A 26,963-nucleotide genomic window follows, 5' to 3' on the forward strand; every position below is an offset into this window, starting at 1 on the left:
GATTTGCACACACAGGAAAACTAAAAGGTGTGAATGGCAAGAATTGTACCAAGAATTTGGATGGACAACATTGTTTGAATCTGATCCAATGGAAAGCATAAAGTGGGAACCATGGTACTGCCTGGCAATGAAACTGTGCAACCAAGACTAGGATCCCCTAAGAATTGCATCTAATGCACAGAATCTTCATGACTTAATTTTTTCAATCCTGTGGGGCTACAAATATTGGCATAAGCAATTAGGCCATGACAAGAAGTCTAAAGGCTGCTTGATGGAACTGTTTTGGATTCTTGTCCTTCTCCACCCAACCCCTGAACCAGAAGCTGGTATGAAGCCCCAGCTTCATCCAGACATCTCTAATTAGCTGCCTGTAAAAAAATGGAAAATGCCACCCATTCACCCCCAGGTGTATAAATAAGCAGGCTGAGGTGTATGGCACCAGATACGTACCTGGCTCACGCAGTCGGGGCGTTACGAGAATACAGGGTAGACCCTACAAGACGTATGAAATGGGGCATTAATTGGAATCAAATATTGATGCAGCCCACCACTGGGAAGAACACGAGGGAAGCCCCATCTCTGCCAGGAACAAGAAGCTTTTGTCACTTGATGGACAGTGTTGAGATGTTACTCTGTGACTCAGTCAAGCCATGGATTATCTTGTCTGCTTCTTTTACCCCTTCAACAATTCAGCTTCTCCCAATTTCACTTCAGCTCTGTACCCATAGCCCCATGCTCCATCAATTTGTTCCCCTAATGGTGTCCATCTTCAATGTCCCTTTAAAGGGGTGTTTTTCAAACTTGGCAATTTTAAGAGGTGTTGGCTTCAACTCCTAGAATTCCCCAGCCAGCATGGTTGGCTGAGGAATTCTGAAAATGGAAGTGCACACATCTTAAAGTTGCCAGGTTTGAAAAACACTGCTTTTTAGAGCATTCTCTTCCCCCCCCCCCTCCTATCTATGCTTTAAGAGCCGGTACTATTTGACATCCCAACTCTCAGTTCTAGGGATGTGGGGCTCCCCATCGTTCTCTTCCATGGACAGGCGCAATATTTGCCCTGAAAATGAAAACAGATAATAATGAAATAAAGCCAAAGCACATAGGACATGGGAGCAGGGGAGGAGGGGGAATTAGGAAGGTATGTATGAGTTTGTGCCTATACATATGATAGGTGAGAAGAATAGAAAGATACTGGCACCCAACTCAAACTGGCAAAATTTTGAGTGACTTGGCCTAGCTTTGCTGCTGTTTCTTTTAAATTCTAATCCTGATTGTAAAAAAAAAAAGGGGGGGGAGGGTGGCCTACGACTTGTCTACATGCCTATTAAAGAAGCTTTTCCCCAACATAGTGCCATATCCATGTGCTGAATTTTTATCTTGTAATTCCCAACCCAGCATATGGAGGGCCTCCCACATCCGGAGCACCCTGGGTTGGAGAAATCTATATATAGAATATACTACCTTGCGCTCTGAGACTGAAATTAACAGCATGCCTAAAAATAATGTTCTTACAATTTGTTCACATCTGCTCATTCTTGGTCACTTTCTTTTCCTTTGTTGTGTCCCTTACTGGATTTGAGACTTTTTGTCGGTCTTCTGTTAAACACAAATAAACTCTTAATTTAAAAGTAAGAAGAAAGGTCTGGCAAGGGACTAACATGATATGCTATGGCTTGTGATTAACCTGAAGTAGTAATTGTTATTTTATCTGTACCGTAGAAGATAAGAGTAGACAAGATTGAAGAGATAGCCTGATACATTTTTTTGGTATGTCTTTCAGAAGTTGGAGAGGGGAAAAATTGCGCTGGTAACCAGTGAGTGTGTATGTACATGTGTGCCCAATGTTCTAGAGTTATATAAAATGATAGTGCAGTTAAGTGAACTGCCTGATACTAACACATTGCCTGTTTGTGTGGATCTAAGCTCTTGACAGAGATTTACAGTGACAGTATAAATAGCATCACTTCAATAATAGAAAAGCACTGCTTAAAAAGAGGATTTAAAAATCTGCTGGTTTGCATGATATTTGCATATACTGCTCTATATTAGTTTTTCTCAAGTTCAGCAACTTTAAGATATATGGAGTTCAACTCCCAAAATTCCCTAGCCTGTTCCACACATTTTAAATTTGCTGAGGTTAGAAACACTGCTTTCTATATAAATACACACATGGAAATCACTGCAGGTAGTCCTTGACTTATGAAGATAGTAATCCCAAAAATTCTGTTATGAGATGTTTGTTAAGTGATTCCCCCCACTTTACAACCTTTCTTGCAACAGTTGCTAAGTGAATCACTACAGTTGTTAAGTTAGTAACATGGTTAAGAGTATCTAACTTCCCCATTGACTTTGATTGTCAGAAGGTTGCAAAAAGTGATCAATGACTCCAGGACACGGCAACTGTCATAAATATGAACTAGTTGCTAAGCACCTGAATTTTGATCACATAATCATGGGGATGGTTGCAATGGTTATAAGTGTGAAAAACAGTCACAAGTCACTTTTTTCAGTACCATTGTAACTTCGAACGGTCACTAAAGGAAGTCGAGGACTACTTGTACTGTGAGGTTTCTCAAACTTTGTGGTATCTTGATCCTAGATAAAAAAGGAGACAGGATTTCAAACCCATTGTTGCAGCTGCCATCGTGACTATTTTTTTACCACTTCCCTGTAGACACCCCCAGCACAATCCCTTCCAGTGATAAATGGATATGTATAATACCCTTTCTGCCTGAATAAAACCAATGAGCTTGTCTTCCATAGTAATGAATATGCCAGTTATCAATTCAGCACTGAACAGGTCCTGGTTTACTGTAAGAGAAAAAGAGTTTGTCAAGTATCCTGTGTATTCATCCTACATCCTAACTATTGATGGGCAAAGTTATTGTTCTGCCCTCCTTATCTGGACACCATTTTTGAATCAGTAAGTTTTTCCAATGAAAGATTTTGGAATCTTCTGAGTTTTCTCTAGTCCAGGGGTGTCAAACTCAATTTCATTAAGGGCCACATCAGGGTTGTGTTTGACTTTGGGGGGGCCAGGGTGGGCATGACCAGGATGGGTGTGACCAGTGGGACGTCACTTGTGTCAGGGGCGCCTGTGGTGGCCCAAGTGCTCTTCCAGTGAAAATGAGCTCCTGAGCTCTGTTTTCAACTGCAATGGCTTCATGCAACCCTCTGCCAGTTAAAAAGGAACTCGGGAGGGCCACTCACGGCCATCGCAACCTCCATTTTTGGCTGCAACTGCCTCCTGCAACCCTCTGCCAGGACAAATGAAGCTGGCAGAGGCACCGTGGGTGGTCCTTTGCTGTTTCCAGGAAGGCCCTGTTGGCCATATTTAAGCACCCTGGGGATCCGGCCCTCGGGCCTTGAGTTTACCCCTGCTCTAGTCCTAACCACAGCAGACCCTGCTTGATTTCCAAGCTCAAACAAGGTTGTTTTGATGCTATTCCCTGTTAATATTCCAAAAGAAGGTAGCCTCTGCATTGTTTCTGAGATTTGGCAACTTTGTCTTGGCTAGGGAATTTTGGGAATTGGAGTCCACCTGTCTGAAAGTTGCCAAGTCTGAGAAACACAGCTAATTAATAGAAAACCCCTTCAGTGGATTGTTCTCCAGCAGCTCTCCAAATACAATTAAACCTTTATTTGTGATATATTTAGCATATAAAAAAGGTTTGACATAAAAGGGTCCAACATAGTCCATAAGTTGTCAGTCCCACATAGCTCAGTGAAGTACAGCATATCATTTCTTAAAAGAAATATTAAACTCCCTTCGGCGAGTCCCTTCGGGGAGAGGGGGCGGTCTATAAATCTAATAAATAAATAAATAAATAAATAAAATAAGTGGACATTTATGCTACAGATTCTATGAAATGTACAAAAATGTAGAGAGAAAAAAAACCCTTGGAGTCCTTCAACTGAACAAGCAGCTAATTCTGAAATTAAAAATTATAAAACGAGAATGGCGTACAGTAGAGTGATTACACAAAGGTTTTTCCTCTTTCCTATAATACTAGAAGTTCTCTCGTTTAGGAGAACTATTTTTATAGTCATAAATAGGTTGACAGAGATAACACTAGGCTATTAGTGGTACAACAGATGATCACTTCCAATTTAAATGGCTTTAATGAGGATAAAGAATAACCTACTCACAGAAGCAACATTTTAATAGCCTTCGGCCATTGCAGCTGAATGGAAATTTCATGTCCAATACAGTAGCAGCGTATTTTTAATTAGCATTGCCAGGGGGCAACAGGGTCAATGATCTAGAAAATGGCCTTTGAGGGAAAAATGCTACAGGATTATATAAGAATAACAATTAGTCTTGTAATTAGGCAGCATACATGTAAAATTTAAAAAAATGGTCCAATCTACAAGTAGTCCTCGACTTACAACAGTTCATTTAGTGACCATTCAAACTTACAATGAAAAAAAAAGATTTATGACTGTTTTTCACAGTTGCACGATCCCTACAATCCTGTGATCAAAATTCAGATGGTTCATACTTATGACCGTGGCTGTGTCCCAAGGTCATGTGATTTCCCTTTGCAACCTTCTGACAAGCAAAGTGAATGGGGAAGCCAGATTCCCTTAACAACTAAGTTGCTAACTTACCAACTGCAGTGATTCACTTAACAATTGTGGCAAGAAAGGACTAAAATGGGGCAAAACTCAATTATCTCATTTAACAACAAATTTGGGCTTAATTGTGGTCGTAAGTCAAGGACTACCTGTATTAGAGTTCTTGAAATCTTCTGTAAGAATAGCAGATATGGGTTCAATCAATCAATCAAACCCCTATTCAACCACCAGAGGGAAGCAAGAAATAGATTTTCTATACTGTATCTCATTGCTGCCATCCTCTGCAGAGCTTTGCAATCTTATAGGCCCCTACTTCAGCCATACTTATGACTGTTTTTAAATTATTCCTAAAATTAACTCACTGCAAACGCCTGAAATCATAACTGCTGTATCTTGCACTAAGTAGAAGATTTTAGTAATGACTTACGCGATACCTTCACTAAAGTTCTATGACCCCTAAAATTACTCCAAGATTTAATGCTATATGTAGTCTGCTGTGCTAAAAAAAGGAATATGATTCTGTCCACTTTACTTCACACAGGGGAACATCCGAAGGTTGGCTGAAACATGAAACAGAATGAGATGCCAGTGAGTTGAAAAGCTGATAGCATTGTATTAGACTACAGCTAGTCCTTGACTTACAACCATTTGTTTAGTAATTGTTGAAAGTTACAGCGGCATTCAAAAAAGTGATTTATGGCTGGTTTTAACACTTGTTACCATTGCAACATCTCTATGGTCATGCAATCAAAATTTGGGTGCATGGCAACCTGTATGTATTTACATCAATTGTAGGGTCCTGGGGTCATGTGATCACCATTTGTAACCTTCCCACCCAGCTTCCAACAAGCAAAGTCAAGGGGGGGGGCATATTTGCTTAATGACTATACGATTCCCTTAACAACTGCAGTGATTCACTTAGCAACAGTGGCAAAAACAGTTTAAAAATAAACAGAACGCACTTTACAACTGCCTCACTTAGCAACAGAATTACAGACTGAATAGTGGTTGTAAGTCGAGGACTACTGTACCTGTGCAAAGAGATGATTACATTTGTAATGCTTTCAAATGTCAAAAACTTTTTGCAAAAAGAAAACCAGCAAAGAAATGAAAAACAGTGTTTGAGCAGGACAATCTAGCCTAGCCTGTTGCTTTTTGTTTCTCCTCGAAATGACTTCCCACCCGGCAATGCAGTTCTTATGGCCCCTTTTTGCTGTTATTCTACTGCCACAAAAGCTAAATGAAACCAAGAACCTGAATCGGAGGAAGAGGAAACTTCAGAGTTGATGTCAAATGTTCTTTTGGAGGGGATTACAAAGTGCAAGTAGACCAAACTGAAAGTGTGTGTCAAGAGGATGGAGAGCAATGGGGAAAGCCTACTCACCAATTCCCTGCTTTCCAGGCCTCCTACTCATGCTTCCAAGGAGCTGCGTTGGCATTGTAGTCATGCAGGTACCAGGAGGTGGCAGAGGAGTCAAATGCTGTCGGTGGCAGGCGGCGGGCGCCTGTGGGGCCCAGATTTGGTGGGCAGTGGAATAAAGGGAGGGGTAGGGATAGGAGCAATGGATGGAGATGAAAAGGGGGTCAGGGTGGGAAAAACACAGAGGTGGTGTGAGGAGGAGGAGGCACTGAAAATGAGCATGTGATGAAGTCAAGGGAGGCATGGCTGTAGAAAATCACCTGCCCGCTTACCTGCTCTGCTCCCAGCCTGTTGCTTGACTCACTTGTTCTATCATATTGCACCAATCCTTTTTAACCTGACAGGCCTCCGGAATGGTAATTTTCAAGGTCTCTAATAAAACTGTTGGCTAGAAAATTTGGGAGTTGCTGTTCCAGAAAATCTGGAAAGTGCCAGGTTGGAGAAAGCTGTTATTATTTTCCGCATTAATTTTAATTTTTAATCTTTCCTTCCCTCCTGTTTAAATGGAATGATGCCATGGTTAGGAATCCTAGCTTTGATTCAGAGGGATCTGAATTCGAATTCATTCTTGACCCTAAAAGGGCTACTGGGGAAATATTTGGGTGTTGTAAGGATAGCATCATTAAGTGGCTCATGATTTTTCTCTGCTGCCTATGGAAGAAATGAATCTATAAAATATAATATTTAAAAGAAAAATATTATTTTTCTGTTTAGAAATGCAGTCTCTCTATCTTTTGGACTCCCAGAAGTTCCAATATCAAATCATCATTAGTATTTTCTTTCTTTCAGAGAATAACAAACAGGCAAGGTTTGGAGGAGGTTCAATGAAGTTTGAATTTAAATTATGCTAAGCATTCCTTTTAAATATAATATTGTCATTTTAATAGGAACATGATTGCTTGATGGTGCTTGAATTTCTTAATTTGTCCTATAAATCGCTTCCTTAAAATTTTGTAATAAAGTCTAAAACAATCTCAGTATCTTTTATTTATTGCTGTTTACTACTTATCAGATGGGTTATCAGGTCATGCCACACTAATCTCTGAGGCAGCAGTTCATCCTCATTAGCTTGGGTCTAAATCTTCATTTCAGTTTCAGTTTATTAAATTTATAAACCGCCCCCTCTCCCCGAAGGGACTCGGGGCGATGTACAGACAATAAATATACAATAGACAACAAAATACAAAAGCCCAGACAAAACAAATTAAGCACACAGTCTGTACAATAGCCATAAACTAACTGATAATTAAAACCAATTAAAATACCCCAGAATTTAAAATTTTAAAATGCTATCCAGGAAGGTCAGGATTAGATTATACTTATAATTGCGATTGGGCCAGGCCAGCTAATTTGAACAGGTGGGTCTTGAATGAACTGGAAAACCTGAATGAACTGGAAAACTTTCTATTAATGGCTTGCTAGGGAATTCTGGGAATTGAAGGCCACACATCTTAACATCACTGAAATTGAGAAACACTGTCCTAGAGTAATGGAGACTATCCTGACACTGTTCAACCCAAACTATTCTTTATGATGCTGGTAAAAAGAAAAATTGTGGGCAGTTTTTTTAATGCTATCTTGGCCACTTTCGAGGATGAATAGACTATAGTTTTGATAGGCCAAACTGGGGATATGTCTGCCTTCCATCCCAGCATTTTATAAAGCTGTTAAAAGAAAATCATCCCACTATGCTTTTAACCATGCTTTTTAATGTTTAATGTAGCTATCTGGGGAAGAGGAGGAGGAATCTCTCTTTTAATTTTTATTTTCTGATTTTTCTCTGTGGCGTCCTGCAGTTGAGTCTGAAGCTTCGGGCAAGTTACAAATACCATGAAATTGATTTTTTTTAAAAAAGCAAGCAAGCAAAGAGATAAATAAATATATAAATGTGAAATACAGACTGTGTCCTTGATTTTTGGTGGGGTTTCCTCTAAAAAGTCAGCCTGACTGGTGAAAAATTAAACCTTTAAACATTTTTAAAGAAATGAAAATCCAAATAGTCTCCCATCCCCTAATATAAGATTTAAGCTATCAGCCCTTGCCTTAAGCTATATCTAAGTTTTGTCTGCATACTCTTAGCCTTGGAGCTAAGCAATATGGAATTTTCTTTTGCGCATATGTGGATTAATCACCATATGCAAATCAGCAATGATCTATTTCTCATTTTATTTTGGATTAAGATCCACAGAGTACTTAATTTTTAAATTGGGCTACAACTGAAGTCAGTCTGAATTCCCCTATTTTTGAAATCATGTTTGTTAATCATAAAAACGTAGTATAAGCAGTTTCTTCAGTGCTATTTAAAATGTGCTCTCTTATGCTCAGATACCTTTTCTTATTGTCTTGTCACCTTTTTCAGGAACAGCTACTTGAATTGAAATAAGAATTTATAGTTATCTTTTGTCAAATGACAGTTGACCTTATTTCCAATGTGTTTTAAAATATGCACACGTACAAATAGGAAAATTAATAATGATTTTTCCCTCAGCGGTATATACTTCTATTTGCTCTGAAGAGCATAGGCAAATGCCTAGGGCTGATTTAAAGCACATTTCCATGTAGATTAAAATTTAAGAAAAGAAACTGAAAAATTTAGAAGCAAGCCTTTAAAAGATATTGTTGGTTCCCTACACTTACCTAATTGCACCATTTATTTTATTTTGCTAAAAAATATTCAGCCTTCTTCATATTACCCAAACTACGTTCCCAACTTTGCACGTTTCTTTGGAAGCTGATCAGAAGCTCTTCAGTGAAAATATCAGAATTGTGGGATAAACCTTCCAAAAACAATTTACAAGTTGTCCTTGACATGACCACAACTGACACCAGAATTTCTGTTGCTAAGCAAGGCCATTGTTACATGAGTTGTGCCCAATTTTGCAACTATTTTTTCCACTATGAAGCAAATCATTGTAAGGTCCTCAGTGCTCTCTGAGCTTGTCCTTTTTTCTCTTACAGATGTTTTATTACCCAACTAGGTAACATCATCAGTGCAACCAGCTCAGAAAGCACTAAGAATCCCACAGTTCAACCTTGAGCTACAAGTATTCGAAGCACTGCAGTTAAGTGAATCCAGCTTCCTCCATTGTCTTTGCTTGTCAGAAGCTGGCTGGGAAGGTTTCGAATAATGATCATATGATCCTGGGACACAGCAACTATCATAACTACTGTATATTTGCTCCCTAAGACACACCTAGGTTTAGAGGAGGAAAACAAGAACAAAAAATTTGTCTCTGCCTCCCAGTGTCCATCCAGTATTCATCTGGCTAGCGTCCTTGCAGCAAACAGCCTACCTCCTCCGTATCTGCTGCCTCCTCTGGGGAATGCTAGAGCCTTTGCCACCAGGCAGCTGATTGACGGTTGGATCGGCCTCCCGGAATACCACCAATCAGCTGTTCCAGGTGGCGGGGATCGCTGCCACTGTTTGCCGCCGCTGCTTGTTGCCCATATTTGCTACATAAGACACTCCACTTTTGGGAGGAAAAACAGTGCATCTTATGGAGTGAAAAATACGGGACATGCCAACTGCCTAAATTTTGAACATGTGAACATGGACATGTCATGATGGTTGTAAGTACTGGTGGTGAACCTCTTTGTTCAGTACCGTTATTATAACTTTGAATGGCCACTAACAAAAGGTTGTAAGTCGAGGGCTACTGTACCTGCCAATGCAGGTCTTAGAAGCATTGTTCACTGAAAGCAACTCAACAATCTAGGCTTCCATTTGAATAGTATGTGTGTGGTTATATGCATTGAAGGCTCCTCTGGTATTGCAGAATTATGGTGGTACTTTAGTCATTTTGATGAAAATATTGGATTTTGTCAATGAATCTATGGAGAAGCTATAGCAGTATTTATGTTCTACTTGGAGTAGGTATAGGATCTCTGGTAATAGTTACTGAGCCCTCCCCTGTGAGGCAAAAGAGAAATAGATTGGGAAAGAAAGTGTCCTCAAAGTTGTCGTCCCCATCCCCCCATTTTGATTGCACTTTGCTTTACTCCACCTGATTTTAGCTTATAAAGAGGTTCCAGAGAGATAATGTCTGGGGTAAAAAAAAGGTTGCAAATTAAGGAGATAACACTGGATAGTAATAGGCCACCATACCTTACTTTTTACATCAGGGCTATCCAACCTTATCAACTTTATAACTTCTGGACTTCAATTCTTAGAATTCCTCAGTCATCATGGCTGGCTGGGGAATTCTGTGAGTTGAAGTCAGTGGTGGGTTGCAGGCAGTATGCCCCGGCAGTATGCAGAATGCCCCGGGTGTACCAAAGCCTGCCCGGAGCACCGGGTACCGTTCCGGTATGGTGCTCCGGAGGGCCCGCCTGCCCGAGCTCCTTAGCTGTCCTTTAAGCCTTTGGCGCTTCCGCGCACATGCATGACACGTATGGTGTCTGCTCGATGCTCCACTGAGCAGCTGGAGTGTCATGGAGACTTGCGGAGGCGTCTCAGGCAGGTACCGGTTGGAACGGGATCTGGAACCCACCACTGGTTGAAGTCCCCAGGTCTTAAAGTTGCCAAATTATTTATATATTATGTTCACTGGCGACCATATAGATTTATCACTAGTGCAGTGCATAAATTATCTCTTCTAGGGGAGAAGGCAGCCTCTGAAAAATGTCTACAATGCATACTACAAGCAATAACTTACATACTCCTTCATATCCATTAATAGTATCTTTGTTCATTGAGCACAACCCTTTGTTTATTTATTGATTGATCAAATTTATATGGCTATCCAACTCCCACACGTTGACTATCCACAAATAGGGATGGTCCTTGGGAAAGAGGAACCCATGAGACATAAATATTCATGGAATCATTGCAGCTGAGTTTGGGGCAAATATACAGCAAACATGGAAGCTATGTTGGTGAGGAGAAGGTTTCTTGTTTGCAAGATATTGGAAGGCTACCAGCCAGCTTCATTAAATGCATTTAATCAGCACAAGTCACTGATACATTAGCTAGTAGCCTGTCCTGGGTCAAATTAAATTTTGTACTTCAATTAATAAAAACCAGCATCTGAACAATACTTTATCCCCCTCACAAGGTTTAATCTGCGTACATTAGGAGTAATTAGCCAACACATGGGAGCAGCACCATTTTTTCTCCACTGCTGGTCAATTAGCTAAGGTGTGAAGGAGGAAATCACAATAGTAATGGGGGATTTAACTATCCTGACATCAATTGAGAGACAAACTCTCAAGTGCAAAATCAAACAGGTTCCTGACAAATCTAACAGAAACTTTGTCTCCCCAAAAATAGAGAAGGGAGCTAGAGGATCAGCCATATTTGGACTTAATTCTCATTAACAGAAATGAAATGATAGAAGTTGTTGAAGCTACAGGAATTTTGGAGGGAAGTGATCTTGCAATATTGGAATTCAACATTATGCAAGCACAAGCAATAGAACAAAGTCAAACTAGTCTTTGACTTTAATAGACCTTTCAGTAAATTTAGAGCTTGGGAAGGATTCCATGGATGAGTATCCTCAAGGGGAAAACAACTCAAGATTATAAAAGCCCAGTCTACCACCATACCAATGAAGAAGAAAAATAACTGCTCTCAAAAGAGACCAGCATGGCTGCACAAAGAACACTCTGATAAATTGAAATACCCTTTTGTTTCTTCTTTACTAGAAATATGTGTGCTTAGAAAGTGGCCCATCTATTTAAATAGGCAACCTTTTCAATAGTGTATACTGAACAGACTTTGTGTTTTGCCATGAATTTAAGTTTATCATGTGGTAGTGAATGGTATTTCAATAACTACTTCAATTTTTCCATGCTTATCCAAACTTTTTTTCCAACAGGGTGGAAAACTTGCTATAGACAAACCAGTATTAAAGAATACACCCAACCAGTGCATTATATGGGTCCAACTTCCAACTAAAAAGGAGTAAGGGCAATAGATAGTGATAGCTAGATAGCTAAAAAGAGAGATCAATACAGTAGATAGATGATAGATAGATAGGTAGGTAGGTAGGTAGGTAGGTAGGTAGGTAGGTAGGTAGGTAGGTAGAAAGTGATCAATGCAGACAGAGAGATAGAGATAAATAAATACAGTAGATAGATAGGCTGATAGAGCAATTCTATTGTTTTTAAATGTTAAATATTTCCAATACTCCTTTTTAGCTGGATGTTGGGCTCATAAAATACAGTGGTTGGATTTACTCATCAATATTGGTTTGATTATCAGACTACATTCCTTCAGGAAGAAAAGGCTCTCTGAATCCTGTGCAGTTGTACTGGATATGCACATCCCACCTAAAATCAAAGGGAATTGTCTTTCTGCCTTCAGAACTTTTGTTTCTGTTTTAACTGACTCGTTCATTGAAAAATGATTTGATTAACCCTGTCTGCTTCTTTATCTGAAGGAATCCCTTCATTCCACTGGATGAACTTAAGAGTCTGCCTACCCTTATGCCAACAGAAATAAGGCCAATGAAAATATTTTGTAATCTACTTAATCCTGGGTCAAATGTCTATGCCTCTGGAATAGAAAGGCGATTATAAGAATTTGGACTTTGTGATGATTGTTCCACTTCTGTGCTCCTTCCTTGTCCATTGCTTGCTGGTCTTCTCCACTGTGCAACACCATGAAAGCTCTCGCTTCCTTAGTGGAATTAAAGTCATTGTAAGCTTTCATTTGCTGTCACCTCCTGTTTCCTTGCTGTGACAGGGGCAACCCTGTCTCTGTTTGAAAGTTTGCCTGCTGCTAAGATCAGTTTCTGACAGATGCTAGACCAGAACTTACACAGCACACAAACATGCTGACAATGACTTCTGGACTAGAGGGATCACAGCCTCTTATTCTTTTTCACACAGAGAGATGAACACAATTACAGTCAAGTCTCACCTAATGCAGAATGAAGGACTGCAAAGAGTTGATGCAAAGTTCCATAAAAATGACCAACAACTTTTCCAGCAATATTAATTTCAGATGTGTCATTGATAGTCTAAAGTTAATTATCACTAAATCCAGAGTTAACAATAGCAACAACCTAATATTTTCCTAACCAGTTATTTGGTCATGTAGTAGAATGAGTGATTTAAAAAAACAACAACAATATGGACTGGGAATTTTGAATAGAATAGTAGAATTAATAAAAATTATGAATTTTTTAAATGATTGATTAATAAATTTGGAACTGATTTGGAAGTCAATCTTGAATACATGTAGTCATTGTCCATTGTCCCAAAGGTGCTTTTTCAAGAGGCAACTGGAGTGTCTTTCAAGACGTTTTTCTCTCAAGTTGTTTCGCTTCTCATCCAAGAAGCTTCTTCAGCTCTGGATGAGCTTCTTGGATGAGAAGCGAAACGTCTTCAAAGAAAAAACAGAAAGTCCAGTTGCCTCTTGAAAAAAAAAGAACCTTTGGGACAACCGTGACCTGGATGACTGAGAATCTCCATAGACATTTTCTTTGTCCATTGGTTTAGCAACTATTCAAAGTTACAACAGCACACACACAAAAAGTAACTTAAAACTGCATTTACAACCATTGCAATATCCCCACAGTCATGTGATCTAAATCTGGGTGCTTGGCAACTGGCATGTATTTAATAATGGTTACAACAACCCTGGCTCATGTAATTGCCATTTGTGACCACTCCAGCCAGTTTCGAAAAGCAAAGTCAACGGGGGAAGCCAGTTTTAACAACTGTATCTTTCATTTAACAACCATAGCAAAAGAGATTGCAAACTCAGGCATGACTCGCTTAACACCTTACTTAGCAACAGCAATTCTGGTCCCGATTATGGTCATAAGTCAAGGACTACCTGTACTGCAGAGAGACTGTATGTAAGGTGTAAAACTTTGGATGATGCCTAGATGACAGTATAGAAGGGCTAAAACGCTGAGCTTGTCAATCAGAATGGTCAGCAGTTGGGCAGTTCGAATCCCTAGCACCGTGTAATGGAGTGAGCTCCTTTTACTTGTCCCAGCTTCTGCTAACCTAGCAGTTCAAAAGCATGTAAAAATGCAAGTAGAAAAATAGGAACCACCGTTGGTGTGAAGGTAACACCATTCCGTGCGCCTTTGGCGTTTAGTCATGCCGGCCACATGAACACGAAGATATCTTTGGACAGCGCTGGCTCTTCAGCTTTGAAAACGGAGATAAGCACAGCTAGAATCAGGAACCACTAGCACATACGTGCAAGGGGAACCTTTACTTTTTAATGCCTAACCAGCATTTTGCAAACCAGATATTGTAGCCCTAATACTAAAAGATGTGAGATTTTAGTTTCCAGCCTTTTTGTTATACAGGTGCAAGTTGCTTGCCCAGCATGATACACAGTTCCTGGATAAGCACTAAGCATTCAGCTTCCTGACCGTAAATTAGCAGTCTGGAATCTCCTGACATGTCTCTCTTGAGACTCACCTGTAGTCTAAAAAACAATAGAGGATTTGACAGGAGAACTCTTTGAAGGAAACAGGGAGGGAGAAACTGAGAAAGAAGCATTGTTTGGGTATTGGTAGCGATTTCCTATCCAATAATATCAGTACTGAATTTGTGACCTATCCCTGTTGAACTCAAGAGAGTTGGAGTCTGCAGGGATTTTGAATAGGAAAGGGCAGAATACAGGTAGTCCTCAACTTACAATCACAATTAAGCCCAAAATTTCCATTGCTAAGCAAGGCATTTGTGAAGTGTGTTGTGCCCCATTTTATAACCTTTTTTTGCTACGGTTGTTAAGTGAATCATGCAGTCATTATCTAGCCTACTCCATTGACTTTGCTTGTCAGAAGCTCGACTGCAAAAGTTGCAGACAGTCCCAGGACCTTGGGACTACACTACAACCATTGTAAATACATGTTGCTTGCCAAGAACCCAAAGTTTGATTGTGTGACTAATGGATGCTGCAATGCTCATCTGTGTGACAACTGGTCATAAGTCACTTTTTTCAGTGTGGTTTTAATTCTGAACGTCCATTAAACGAATAGTTATAAGTCAAGGACTACCTGCGAGCAAGCTGAGTGGAAGGAACATGATTCTCTTTTATATGAAAATTTATTTATTTTATAAAACAGTCAGCTGTGGCTGACTAATACAAGAGTTGCAAAATGCCAGCTTATCAACCTCTTCATGAAGCTTCAAATTCTTCATTGACCCCGCCCCCCAAAACATTTATTATATGGAAATGATTTAATAAATTTTTGTTGTTGTTCAATTGTTAAGTTGTGTCTGACTCTTTGTGGCCCATGGACCATAGCATGCCTGGTTTCCCTGTTCTCCCCACGGCCTCCTGGAGTTTGCCCAAATTCATGTTCATTGCATGGGTGACGCTATCTAACCATCTCATCCTCTGCCATCCCCTTCTCCTTTGGCCTTCAGTCTTTCCCAGTAACAACCCCTTGGATGTTCCCCTCAGCCCCTGGAGGTTGATAATTATCATTTTGGGGAACCTCAGGCTAGCAGTTCTTCACTTAGGCCAATAGGTCTTCAATTAGGTTTATAGTCTTAAACAGCGTTTCTCAACCTTAGCCACTTTAAGATGGGTGGACTTCAAGTCCCAGAATTCCTCAGCCAGCTAAAGATAAAGCTGGCTGGGGAATTTTGGGACTTGAAGTCCATCCATCTAAAGTGGCCAAGGCTGAGAATCACTAATCTAAAACCAGCCCAAGGTTTCCAGTGGAGAAAATCTTCCATTACAAGATCTCTGACTAGAGATTTATTATTTCTATGTTTCGGATGAAAATGCAGGAATTTGAAGCAAGTCAATTAAGCCCAAGCTTTACTTCCCCCCTCCCCTTCTATTAATACAAATTTGGAGAATGGGAAATAACTTCAAACACTTTATGGTCACTTCTATGTCTTTCCAATAAACTCCTGTAAAATAACTAGTTGTCATTTGCTGCAACCTCCCTTAAAAGAACAACCTGAAACACCTGAAGAGCAACTGCAGCAGAATATTGTGAGACAGAATGATACACATGGGGAGAAAACGTGGTGGGGTGGGGGGTACTGATGAAAAAGCAAAAGCTTATAAGGGAAACATAACTTTGTTTGGGGGAAGGGGGAGGTAATGAAGCTGGGCAAGTGTGCAGATAATGTAACAGAGTTTTGAAAAGGATGGACTGGTGATGCTGGTAGAGAATCCAGCTTCTCCCCAAAATCTCTACTGCTCAAAATCAGTTGTATTCATGGATTGTCTTCTGGAAGGAGGTACTGTGGCAGGTTTTCTCAATCTGGGAAAGACTGATCTAGATAGACTGGACTACAGCTCTCAGAATTCCCATTCAGTTTGGCCAATACGTATTCTGGATTATGGTCCAACATATCTGGAAGCACCAGGTTGGGAAAAGTAATACTAGATGTTGCTGTCCCTTGAACAATGCATACTGTTATTAAGGTACTAGAGTGGAACAAATGGAGATCTCGATAGTTGCTAGGGCATTATGCCCATTTTGATATCAGGATTAGGCTTTTACTTAAGTCAGTTACATATTTGCATTTGTCCTCTTTATCTCCCAAAAGTGGCAGCTCTACATTTTATTAAGGCAAAGGTTATGGTGGTATTAGTGATAAGGGTGGAAAATAACGTACTTGGGTATAAGCTTAGAGGATGGAATGCAAGCTTTGCAGAAATAGGCAGGGGGAAATGAGGGTGATGTATGTACACATACCTTTTCGGATGTTTCCATCAGGTGACTGCCCAAAATCACCCGTGGAGAGGAGGAAGCAGGCTCGGTCACGATTATAGCGCTCTCGGCCACCGGGTGTGACAGGTGACTTCTCCTCAGGTGACAGGGCCTGATCAATTGTGGGACAGTCTTCATTAGCCAGAGCTGCATTCGCTGCATCGCCATTCTGCTTAGAATCTGTAAATGAAGAGGAAAAAGGAAAGGGAAAGAACAAATGTAGAGCAGATTTAAGATCACTGAAATACCTTCTAAATCTAAATATCAACCAGTAGGGAATTCAAACAAAATTTGATGCCCATGTTTTACAAATGTCTCAGAAGCGTCTGATACGTCTTTGAAGAAATGAACGCTGATTAAATAGGCTTTTGGTCTAATCTAGGAGAACTCTGGTTCTTCTTTGGTTTTTAAAAGTACATTATATATTTTGAAAATCTAGGGGAAAATTTAAACTGTTTCTCAGATTGCTTTGTGAAAATTCCAGTGAATAGTCTCCTAACCAAAATACTTTAAATCTTTTTATAGTAGTACATATTACTGGGAAGCGAGGCATTTAATTTTAATTTTATTTCTTACAAATCCAAGATGTAAATGATTCCTTATAATTACAAGTGACAAGCAATTAACAGTCAGGTTTCATAAGATTTTGTTGAAGTGTAACCTATGTTCAAAAATTGTTGACTATATGTGGACTATATTTCTCCACTCAGAAAAAGAGGGAATTGTCTTTAACTGCTTTGGCAGTTTGGCCTAGGCAATACTCAGTTCAGTCGCTGTATATTAAATACCAATTTAGCCATGATTTTGCACCCCCGTCTGTGGCTCAAGAACACTAAAATAAAGGTAGTTATCATGTCTTTCAATTGGATTTGTGTTGGGAATGGGTTCCCATCCATATTCTACTAAAACTCTTGTGTGTGTGACTGAGAGAAATGATGCAAAGCCTTTTCAACCAAAGTACCTCAAATGGGTTAATTTACAGCATGCATCCCAAAAACTGGTCCAGACCAATACCCATGACATCCATGGAATAGAAATTTGATCAATTTTATAAAATGTTTTATGACATAAACATTATTATAAACCAGTTTATGACATCATACAAAATGTCATAAAACATTTCCTGTGCTGATGTTTGACTGTGCTATACGTTTCAACATGGGTTACCTTTAAGACAGTTACATCCATGAATATTTCCCTGAATTTTTAAGAACTTTTCAAGTATATTTAGAAACTCTGCCATTGTTGAAGGTTAAAGGCACAGAAGAGTTTCATAAGGAAATACCGCTGAAGCAATGATCCAATAGGTCACAGCTCTTCTAATATTTATTTGAAAATAATGATTAGGTTCCCAAGGAATTCTACCTCAGGAATTGCAGTGCAATGTTAGGTCCTGTAGTGGAAATGATGACAGACTTCTGTCCAACTGTCCAATCAATTAAACAAGCAAGCCCAAAAGAGCATTTTTAATATAATTCACTAATCAATTTCTAAAGAGGCAAAACAATTTGTCTGAAATTGTTAGGGCTACCAAATTTTTAAAATGTACAAATAAAAGTATCCATGGGTAGGATATAAACAACATGCATAATGATGCCATTATACAAATGCTATGACTTATGTTCTTGAATCAGACATTGTGACTCAAGTAAGTCACATTTGTGCGATGACATCAACACACACACAGTGTCACTGCAGTTTGCTGCAAAGCACGTATATAAGAGATTTTGGGTTTCCTCGGGAATTATCATAGTCTGAAACAGAAAATTTATTTTATTTAGAGAGTGTTCTAAATACAGTGTTCAGCCTTCATAGCTGCGTTCTTGTATATTGTCCTGATCTTTAATATAAGCTACATATAATCAGGCCCTTATAATCATGCAATCCTGTGGAGGAATCTATTGTTGGTTTTATTTTTAACCTGATAATATGACTTGACATTTGAATGGATGAGGCTATCAGAGGTTCTTGTCATATATCATTATGTTGTAACTTGTGAGGAAATTATTCTAGAATAATCCAATGCTGTTAGAACAATTTCTCTTAGGGAAGGGGATAAAGTTTGTTGAAATATTGAGACGCTGTTGAAGTGGAAGGGCATTGCTTTGTACAGAATTAAGAGTTAGCACCCTTGTTCGAGTGGTATAGTCTCTGATTTCGATGGACATAATGGGGTATAGCTTATGACCCTTATGCAATCATATTTTACACAACAATTGAAATCGCAACTGAAACGCTAGCTAAAAGCTCCCATTTATCCAGTGACAAAATACATGCTTGAGCACTAGCAAGCTCTCCGTGCTGAAAAAGATATGCTTCTTTGAGCAAAGATCTCTGGAAGGCTTTTGGGCCACAATAAACAACTGTTTGTATTCGGCACGTTCATCCACACTGACATGAAACTTCTGTCATTCCTAAATTTAATCTTATTGCCTCTTTCACTGATCTTTTAGCAGATAGGATGAATAACTTTTCCATTCTTCCTCACATGAAAAATTGTCTCATCTATGCGTCTCCTCCAGGCTTTCCCCCCAAACTACAGTTCTTGCCCTCCAGAAATCTTTCTGCAGCCTGCATTGATTTGTCAGCTGAGCAAATGTTGCACATCTCCATGGAATTCCCTAAGGCCAGAGAAAAGGCCCTGAAAACTGCAAGGAGCCCTAAAGATATCCTGTTCTCTCAACTTTTTCTCATATATTAGTCTTCTTGACCCTTTTAGCATCTGTATAGTTATTCTTAGAATTTCTTGTCAACAACCTTCTTGTGCCCAAAGCTAAATAAGCTATCCCAACTGAATGGTAACTAAGCCAAAATAAAATACATTATCTTTCTGTGCAACAAGATGTACATTAATCTCTCTTTAACAAGATGTGGAAAGCGGCAAGATATCCAGGTCATATTCAACTCTTTGTATCTCTTTGAAATCAATTCCATTCAATCTGAAATAGAAGAAAGATTTAATTATGGTACCACAATGGCATGGCCATCAATTTTGAAACATGGCAAACTAAAGTGGTTTGGTTTCTTTGCAACTTTAAACAATGGCTTGGATTGTACTATAAAACACTGTACCTTTTCAGGGGGGGGGGAAGGGGCTGGAGTGAGGAGAATTTGCTAATCTTGTGAAATGTTTTGATAAAGTTATTCTAGCCCTAAGGTGAAGTTTGAAAAGATGGATGCCATTTGAGAATCATTTATAAGCAATCTGTGCAATTGTTATACCTAATTATTTGTTCATTTATTTATTAAATTTATGTGTAGAGCTTATAAAGACTCATAGGTCAAATTATGCCTCTACTGCATAGGTATTTTGTTTTAACTGTTATTCAAAGAGCCACATGCATATTCAGTTACTATCTCCATTGCTATTCATATTATTGTATTCCACATAAGGCTGTATTAAGGCTACCAAAACTGGGATGCCAAATTTGGTCTGTGGGGGAGAGATACAGAAAGCTCTCTGGTAATTGTCTACTAACCATAGGCAGTATGGACTCAAAGGAACTCATTAAATAAATCTTTGATATCTTCTGGAACCATTTTTTACTATTGTTTTCCAAGATTCTTTTACATTTTAATTCCCCCTTTCTTCTCAGATCCTTCCAAATAAGCACTCATTCGCTAAATGTTCATAGATTATTTTTTTAATGACCATTCCAAATAGCGATCTCTCCAAAATAAGTCCTGGCAGTTCTGTATTTATTTAGAATGAACTTTTCTTTACAGAATTGGAGTGAATATCTTTTTTTTTTTTGCTTCAAAGATAATTAAATGGATTACATTAATTCACAACCTCAAGATTGCCCAATTTTATGCTTTTATGGTTATTGCTGTCCCTGCGAATAGCAGTCTGACATGGAGCATTAGGGCTGGTCAAGGAAAATCTGCTGCCAAAAGAAGAAAATAAAAATTCCTATATAAGCACTCTGCTACATTTAATGGCTGCCCCTCAGAATACCACAGGAGGCAAGAAGCTCAGATTACTTCATCTTTGATCAATTTTGATCCACAAAAATTAGCATGTACAATAATAGTAAATAATGCTGGAAGGAAAGGCCTTCCGAGGCAATCTCACCATTTATATTAATCATTTCGTATATTGAAATGAGCGCATAAATTGAGTTGAAGGATTTGCAGGCAACTTGTTGCCATGGAAACAGAAAAGCATTGGGTTATCAGGCAACTCAAGTGGAAAATGTAAGGCTGTTAGTGAAGTAAAAAAGAGACTAAGGTAAAATTAAGCTGGGCATAAAGACTGAGGTTGCAGTTGTCAGATGCTGTTTGTGCCGTGCCCTGACAGCAATAGCTCCAGCAACCACATCCCCTTTGGCCTCCCCTGCTATGCAGTGCATAGCCAAGAGCCTGTTAAATTAAGTGAATCCTTGCTCCTCCGCTGTATTTGCTGCAAATGGGCTTCCTGGCCCAAAGGACCTGGAGCAGATGGAAAGCAAGCTAGGAACTGATTGCACAGTCTTCTCTTCCTTCCACTTCTGCTTTGGGTTCTGTCTTGAGGATCCTTTTAATGAGTGAACCCCAAAGACAATGTGTGGGTAAGAATGTGTAGTGGTTGTAGCGATCACTTTGCTTCAGGTTGCAGTTGGGTTCCTTCACCGCAAACCTGAATTTCTTTTGCGTCCGGACTGTTCCAGGGCTATTAAGTTTCCTGTCTACCCAACTCTGTTCTGCTTGAAAGAATTAACCCTCTTTATTTATTTTTCTATAAAGGCAGTCCTGTTTTAATCTTGAACTCAAAAAGCCTTGCTAATCAACCATAACTAACCCTCTCTCCAAAATAACAAACTATACCACTAAGAGTGGTATAATGGTTAAGGGATTGACACTGAGGAAATCCATGTTCAAACCCATCCTCAACCACAGAAGCTCTTTGGATAACTTCAGGTCAGTCACCGCCAACACAAGTACAACAGAATTATTGTTGTTATTTGGAGAAAAAGGGCGTTGGTACTTACCTGATACGCCTCTTCTCATAGTGGGGCAGGAATATCCGGGATGGGTTGACTTGTCCTCTCATTGATTGGGTTGAGTCAGAAAAGCTTTTTGTGCCACGCCCTGGTCACCAGGTACCACCCAGTTATCGGCGAAGAAACTTATCCAGCTCGCTGTGTCATCCACTCCAGACTTTATCTTAGTTTCAACCTTTATTTAGTTTTTCAACAGAACAGCTCAACCATCAAACATAATGCTAATGTTACATAACCATATCAGGGAGGGGCTGGATACTCCTCCCCCACTATGAGAAGAGGCGTACCAGGTAAGTACCAACGCCCTTTCTCCATAGTGAGGGGAGGAGTATCCAGGATGGGACGTACCAAAGCTTACACGTCCCTAGGGAGGGTAACCCAGGTTAAGAGCTCACACAAACCTTATGCCTGGTGAGGCATCACCTCCTCCCTGTGCACAGCCTGCAACACCCTACACCCGAATGAAGCCTCTGCAGAGGTAAAGGAGTCCACTTTGTAGTTTCTCACGAATGGTGAGGGGGAAGACCACGTAGCTGCCCTACAGATCTCAGTCAATGAGGCCTGTGTGGCCCAGGCTGTTGAGGTGGCCGCGCTTCATGTGGAATGCTCTGTAATAGAGCTCAGTGTTTGCAGACCCCATGCTTGGTAGGCAGTAACAATACAGGCTCGTAACCACCTGCCTATGGTGGTGGATATCACCTTGTTCCCCAGGGATCCCAGCTGGAAAGAGACAAACAGGGCTTCAGACTTCCTGTTCGGCCGGGTTCTTCTGAGGTAAATCCTCAGAGCCCTCCTTACATCTAGGGTGTGCCACTTCCTCTCTAACAGGTGAGAGGGGTCTGGGCAGAAATGAGACAATATCAATTCCTGCGAGCGATGGAAGCAGGAGTACATCTTAGGGATGAAGGAGGGGTCCAACCTTAGTACCACCCTGTCCTGGTGGAACACACAGAGATCCTCCCTGGCCGACAGAGCCTGTAGTTCGGATATCCGCCTGGCTGAAGTGATGGCCACCAGAAAGGCCACTTTAAGAGTCAAAAACTTAAGAGACACAGTTCACAAGGATTCGAAAGGAGGGCCTGTCAGAGCGTTCAACACCTTATGCAAGTCCCAGGAGGGGTACCTGTGTACCGTAGGTGGCTTAAGATTGGATGCCCCCTTGAGGAATCGCCTGACCATAGGGTGGTGAGTCAAGGTCTGAGACCTACCACACAGAAGTACTGATGAGATGGCCGAGATCTGTCTCCTAATCGTGTTGGGAGCTAACCCTCTGTCCAGGCCCGCCTGAAGGAAGTCCAGAACCTGCGGGATCGTGGCTCCAACCGGATTGTGGCCCCTGGAGCTGCACCATGGTGAAAAGGCACACCATGTAGCACCATAAATGCACTCTGTGGAAGATCTGTGAGCTGCCTGAATAGTCTGTATCACCCTGGGAGAGAAGTGGCTTTCCCTCAGGATGCTCCGCTCAAGCGCCAAGTGATCAACTGAAGCCACTGAGGGAGATCCTCTCCTGGGGGATCCTCCAGGGCCTGTCCATCGGGAGAGATTGGAGATCAGCAAACCAAGGCCTCCGGGGCCAGTGTGGGGCAATCACCACCACCTCCGCCCCCTCCCGCAGGATTTTCTGTATGACCTTGGGAATCAGGGGTAATGGTGGATAGGCATAGAGGAGCCCCCAGAGCCATGGGCATCGGAGAGTGTCCACTCCCTCCGCCCCCGTGTCTGATACCTGGAATAAAATCTCGGGAGCTGGGCGTTCCTCAAATATCGCCGGCTGCAGCCTCCACTCTGAATTGTCCACCTTGGTCCGGCTGATCCAGTCGGCTCTGATGTTGTCCACCCCCACTATATGTTCTGCAGTCAATGACAGAAGGTTCCTTTCAGCCCACTGCCCCAGTCGTTTGGCCTCCTTCATGAGCCTTGGTGGTGATGTTGTCTATGAGGACTAAGATGTGGCTGCCCCTGACAAGGTGATGAAATTAAAGGAGGGCCCGGTGGACTGCCCTGAGCTCCAACCAGTTTATGTTGTGAGTCAGTTCTGCCTGGTTCCATTGTCCTTGCTCCATCTGAGCCCGCATGGGTGCCCCATCTGAACAGGCTTGCATCCGTGGTTACCGTCACCCTGTCTGACATTCTGAAGATCTCGCCCTTGGAGATTGCCGGGAATGTCCACCAAGTCAGTGAATGGGATACTTCTGTGGGCAGAAGAACCATGGTCTGGGAGCAGCTCATGCGCCTTCGCTGGAAAGGCAAAAGGAACCATTGGAGGTTTCTGGTGTGGAACTGAGCCCAAGGGACAATGCCAATGGCAGACAGCATGGTGCCAAGCAGCTTGGACAGTGTGGCTAAGGATACCCTACGCCCCCTGGCTACCTGAGTGGCTAGCTGCCTAAGAGAGAGCTGTCTTTCTGATGACAGAGAAACTGTGCCTGCCTCTGTATCTATCAGGGCTCCTAGGTGGACCAGACTAGTGGAGGGGTGAAGGTGGCTTTTGGCCAGGTTTACCAAAAACCGTGGTCTCTCAGGACTAACATAGTAGTATCTTTCCCATAGCACACTCTTGAAGGAGGACGACTGCAACAGCAGGTCATCTAAATAACACTGAATTTGAACAGGAACCTGCCTCAGGTGAGCTGCCAATGCCGCCATTACCTTCATGAAAACTCGAGGGGCAGGCGACAACCCAAAAGGCAGGGCTTGATACTGGAAGTGGTGCCCTAGGTAGCAGAACCCGGGATGTTTACGGTGTTCCGGGGCTATGGGTATATGCAGGTAGGCCTCTGTGAGGTCTATGGAGGTGAGAAAATCTCCCTGCCTAATCCCTTCCAGGATGGAATACAGTGAATGCATCATAAACCTCCAATAGCAGATGAAATGGTTCAGGCGTTTCAAGTCAAGAATCGCTCTCCAGCCGCCCGAGGCCTTAGGAATTAAAAAGAGAATAGAGTCATACCCCTGGCCTTGCTGCTCTAGAGGCACTGGCTGGATGGCCCCAATGTCCAACAGGTGTTGGATGGCCTCCTGCATCAGCAACCTCCGGGTTGGATTGCTTGAGACAGGGCAGCTACAAAAGGAACTCGGGGGGTTGGAGAGGAACTCGAGTGAGAGACCATACTGAATGGTGTTCTGGACCCACTTGTCAGAGGAGATTAAGTCCCAGCGGTCGGCGAAGTACGCCAAGCGCCCCCCCAATGGGAGGTGAGCTAGGTCTAGGTCTAGTTCTTGCAGAAGGAGCGCCCGCCTCCTCCTCCTCCTCCGCCCCCTCGAAAGGGCCTCTTCTGCCGCCTGCCCCTCTGCTGTCCATCTGGATATCTCTGCCTGGATGAAAAACCTCCTTGGTATTGCCTGGGGCCCGAGTACCCAAACTCCGACCCCCTGAAGGAATCCTGACCCCAGAATGAGGACCTGAAATCCTGCCCCCGAGAGTTGGGGCGTCTAGGGTATGGCGCCGCACTGAAGTTGGACTTCTTGTGAACAGTGGGGAGCACCTTCCGCTTGTCCTTGTTCTCTACCAGGAATGGGTCAAGGGCTGCTCCAAAGAGGGATTCTCCCGTGAAGGGGGCTGATGCCAGGCACCATTTGTGGTGTACTTCCGCTTGCCACTGCTTCAGCCAAAGCAGCCTGCAAGATGCCATAGATGAGGCGATCGCCCTGGAGGCAAACCTGGCTGCAGCAAAGGTAGCATCTGAGGAAAATTGGGTGGCGGCCACCAGCTTGTTGATGACTTGGTGGGCCCTGCCATCTGAAATGGGGATTTGCTGGTGCAGGTCTTGCAGCCACAACAGAGAAGACAGGTTGAAGAAGGAGGCGGTGGTGGCTGCTCTCACTGCCCAGGGCGCTGCTTGATGCGTCCTCTGTAAGGTGAGATCAGCTTTTTGGTCTTCCGCCTTCAGGGCATCCTCTGGTTCCCTTGGCATGTTAGTTGGTGTATGCAGGGCCATGACAGGCGTGTCGATGGTGGGTTGCGAAAGCACCTAGGCCATGTCCCTGTCCACGTTGAAGAAGGTCTTGTCCGTGGAAGTGGGCATGGGGCCTGCCGTGGGAGATCATGTCTAGGAAAGACTTGGGTGTGGGCACCGTGTCTGCCTCAATGGCCTGCTCCTCAAAAATGTTTTCTGCTGAAAACCCCTGGGGTTGTACCGGGGCTTCTGTTGTCCTATTGCCAAGCTTGCCAGATGTCTTGGCCTTGAACAGAAGGGATTTGTACAAAGAGGGCTGGAACAATATGGAGGAGGTAGGTTTAGAAGGAGGCGTGCCTTTGTCCTCAGAAAGTCTATCCTCTGTGATTTCTCCCTCTTCGGAATCTGAATCGCTGTCCCCCTGGGAGGAGGCAGGTGATTCTGGAAAATCTTCCTCCTGAGTCTCTAGCCCTTCTGAGACCCTAGGCATGGGGACTGCCTGGGTCTGCATCTGTGGCTGCTGAAAGGTTGCTGCCATGCACTGCTGGAAGGCCCGCATCATCATATCCTGGAAGTTGGGCATCCCTGACGTGGGTGGTATTCCCGCCCCTGTGCCAGCAGGTGTCGACGGGAAGGGCTGTGGTGAGGGTCCCGGTGTTTTGGGATGTGGGGGTGATTCCTTGTGCAGTCCCCCAGATGCCCAAAGTATCAAAGGGAATCCTCACCTGTGGGGGGTTCCCCATCTGCAGTCCTGCCAGGAGAAAGAACCCCTGAAAATCCTTCCCCAGGTTCCTGGCCAGAGGTAGCCCTCTTGCTGCTGGCCTTGTGGCAAATGTGCTCCAAGGCTCGGTGCCTTCGCCTTTCATATTTGGAGCCAGACTTTGGCTTGGAGCTGCAGCCTGCCTCTTTGGCCCCCTTGGAGGAGACATGCTTTCTCTTTGCCTTTGTCTTGCCTCCTCCTCTTCCCTTAGCAGCCTCTGTAGCAGTCTCTGACCTGGTTAGCTGCTTCTCTACTCCTCCGGTGGGGCTGCTGGCTGCTGGGCTGGAGGCTTGAGTCCTGCCAGCATCCTCTGTACTGCTGGGTGCCGCCATCTTGGATCACGTGGTTCCAAATTGGCCACCGGCTCCAAATTCAAAAAGTTTCTCTCCCTGGGAACACGTGGAAACGGCTTGTGTCTTTGGGGCTGCCGTGCGGCTTCTGCTGCCGCTGGAGAGCTCTCTCTCTCACTTCCTCCGCTCTCTTCCAAGTTTTGCAAGCTCCTGTGGGCCGCTATCTCTGTCCGGCACTCGCAGGCAGGCGCGGGTGCTTTGCTGTTCGCCGCTCGACCCCCTGGGGGGAGCAGCAGAAAGCTCCGGTGCCAGCTGAGCCTCTCCGACGTGACTGCCTTCCCGGGGCTTCCAGGGGAGCGTCCCCTCGCCCGCACTCTCGATTAGTGCC

The 26,963-nt window shown here is 42.5% G+C and overlaps 1 protein-coding gene across 3 annotated transcripts in view; it reads right to left on the reverse strand.

The window, feature by feature from the left end:
* Positions 1 to 26,963, reverse strand: part of LOC309382266 (voltage-gated potassium channel KCNC1-like) — a gene marked incomplete at both ends in the record, with an annotated part of 58,390 nt that overhangs the window by 8,303 nt on the left and 23,124 nt on the right. For 2 of the 3 annotated variants that reach the window (XM_081933859.1, XM_081933858.1), the window contains one exon: positions 16,630 to 16,824. In XM_081933859.1, coding sequence (XP_081789985.1) covers positions 16,630 to 16,824 — 195 coding nt within the window. Of the gene's footprint in view, positions 1 to 5,985; positions 6,084 to 16,629; positions 16,825 to 26,963 lie in introns of those variants that run through there. The other variant, XM_081933860.1, reaches the window with a different exon arrangement.

Source organism: Natrix helvetica (genome assembly GCF_964273705.1).
Source record: "Natrix helvetica genome assembly, chromosome: Z".
In the NCBI taxonomy this organism is placed as follows: Eukaryota; Metazoa; Chordata; class Lepidosauria; order Squamata; family Natricidae; genus Natrix; species Natrix helvetica.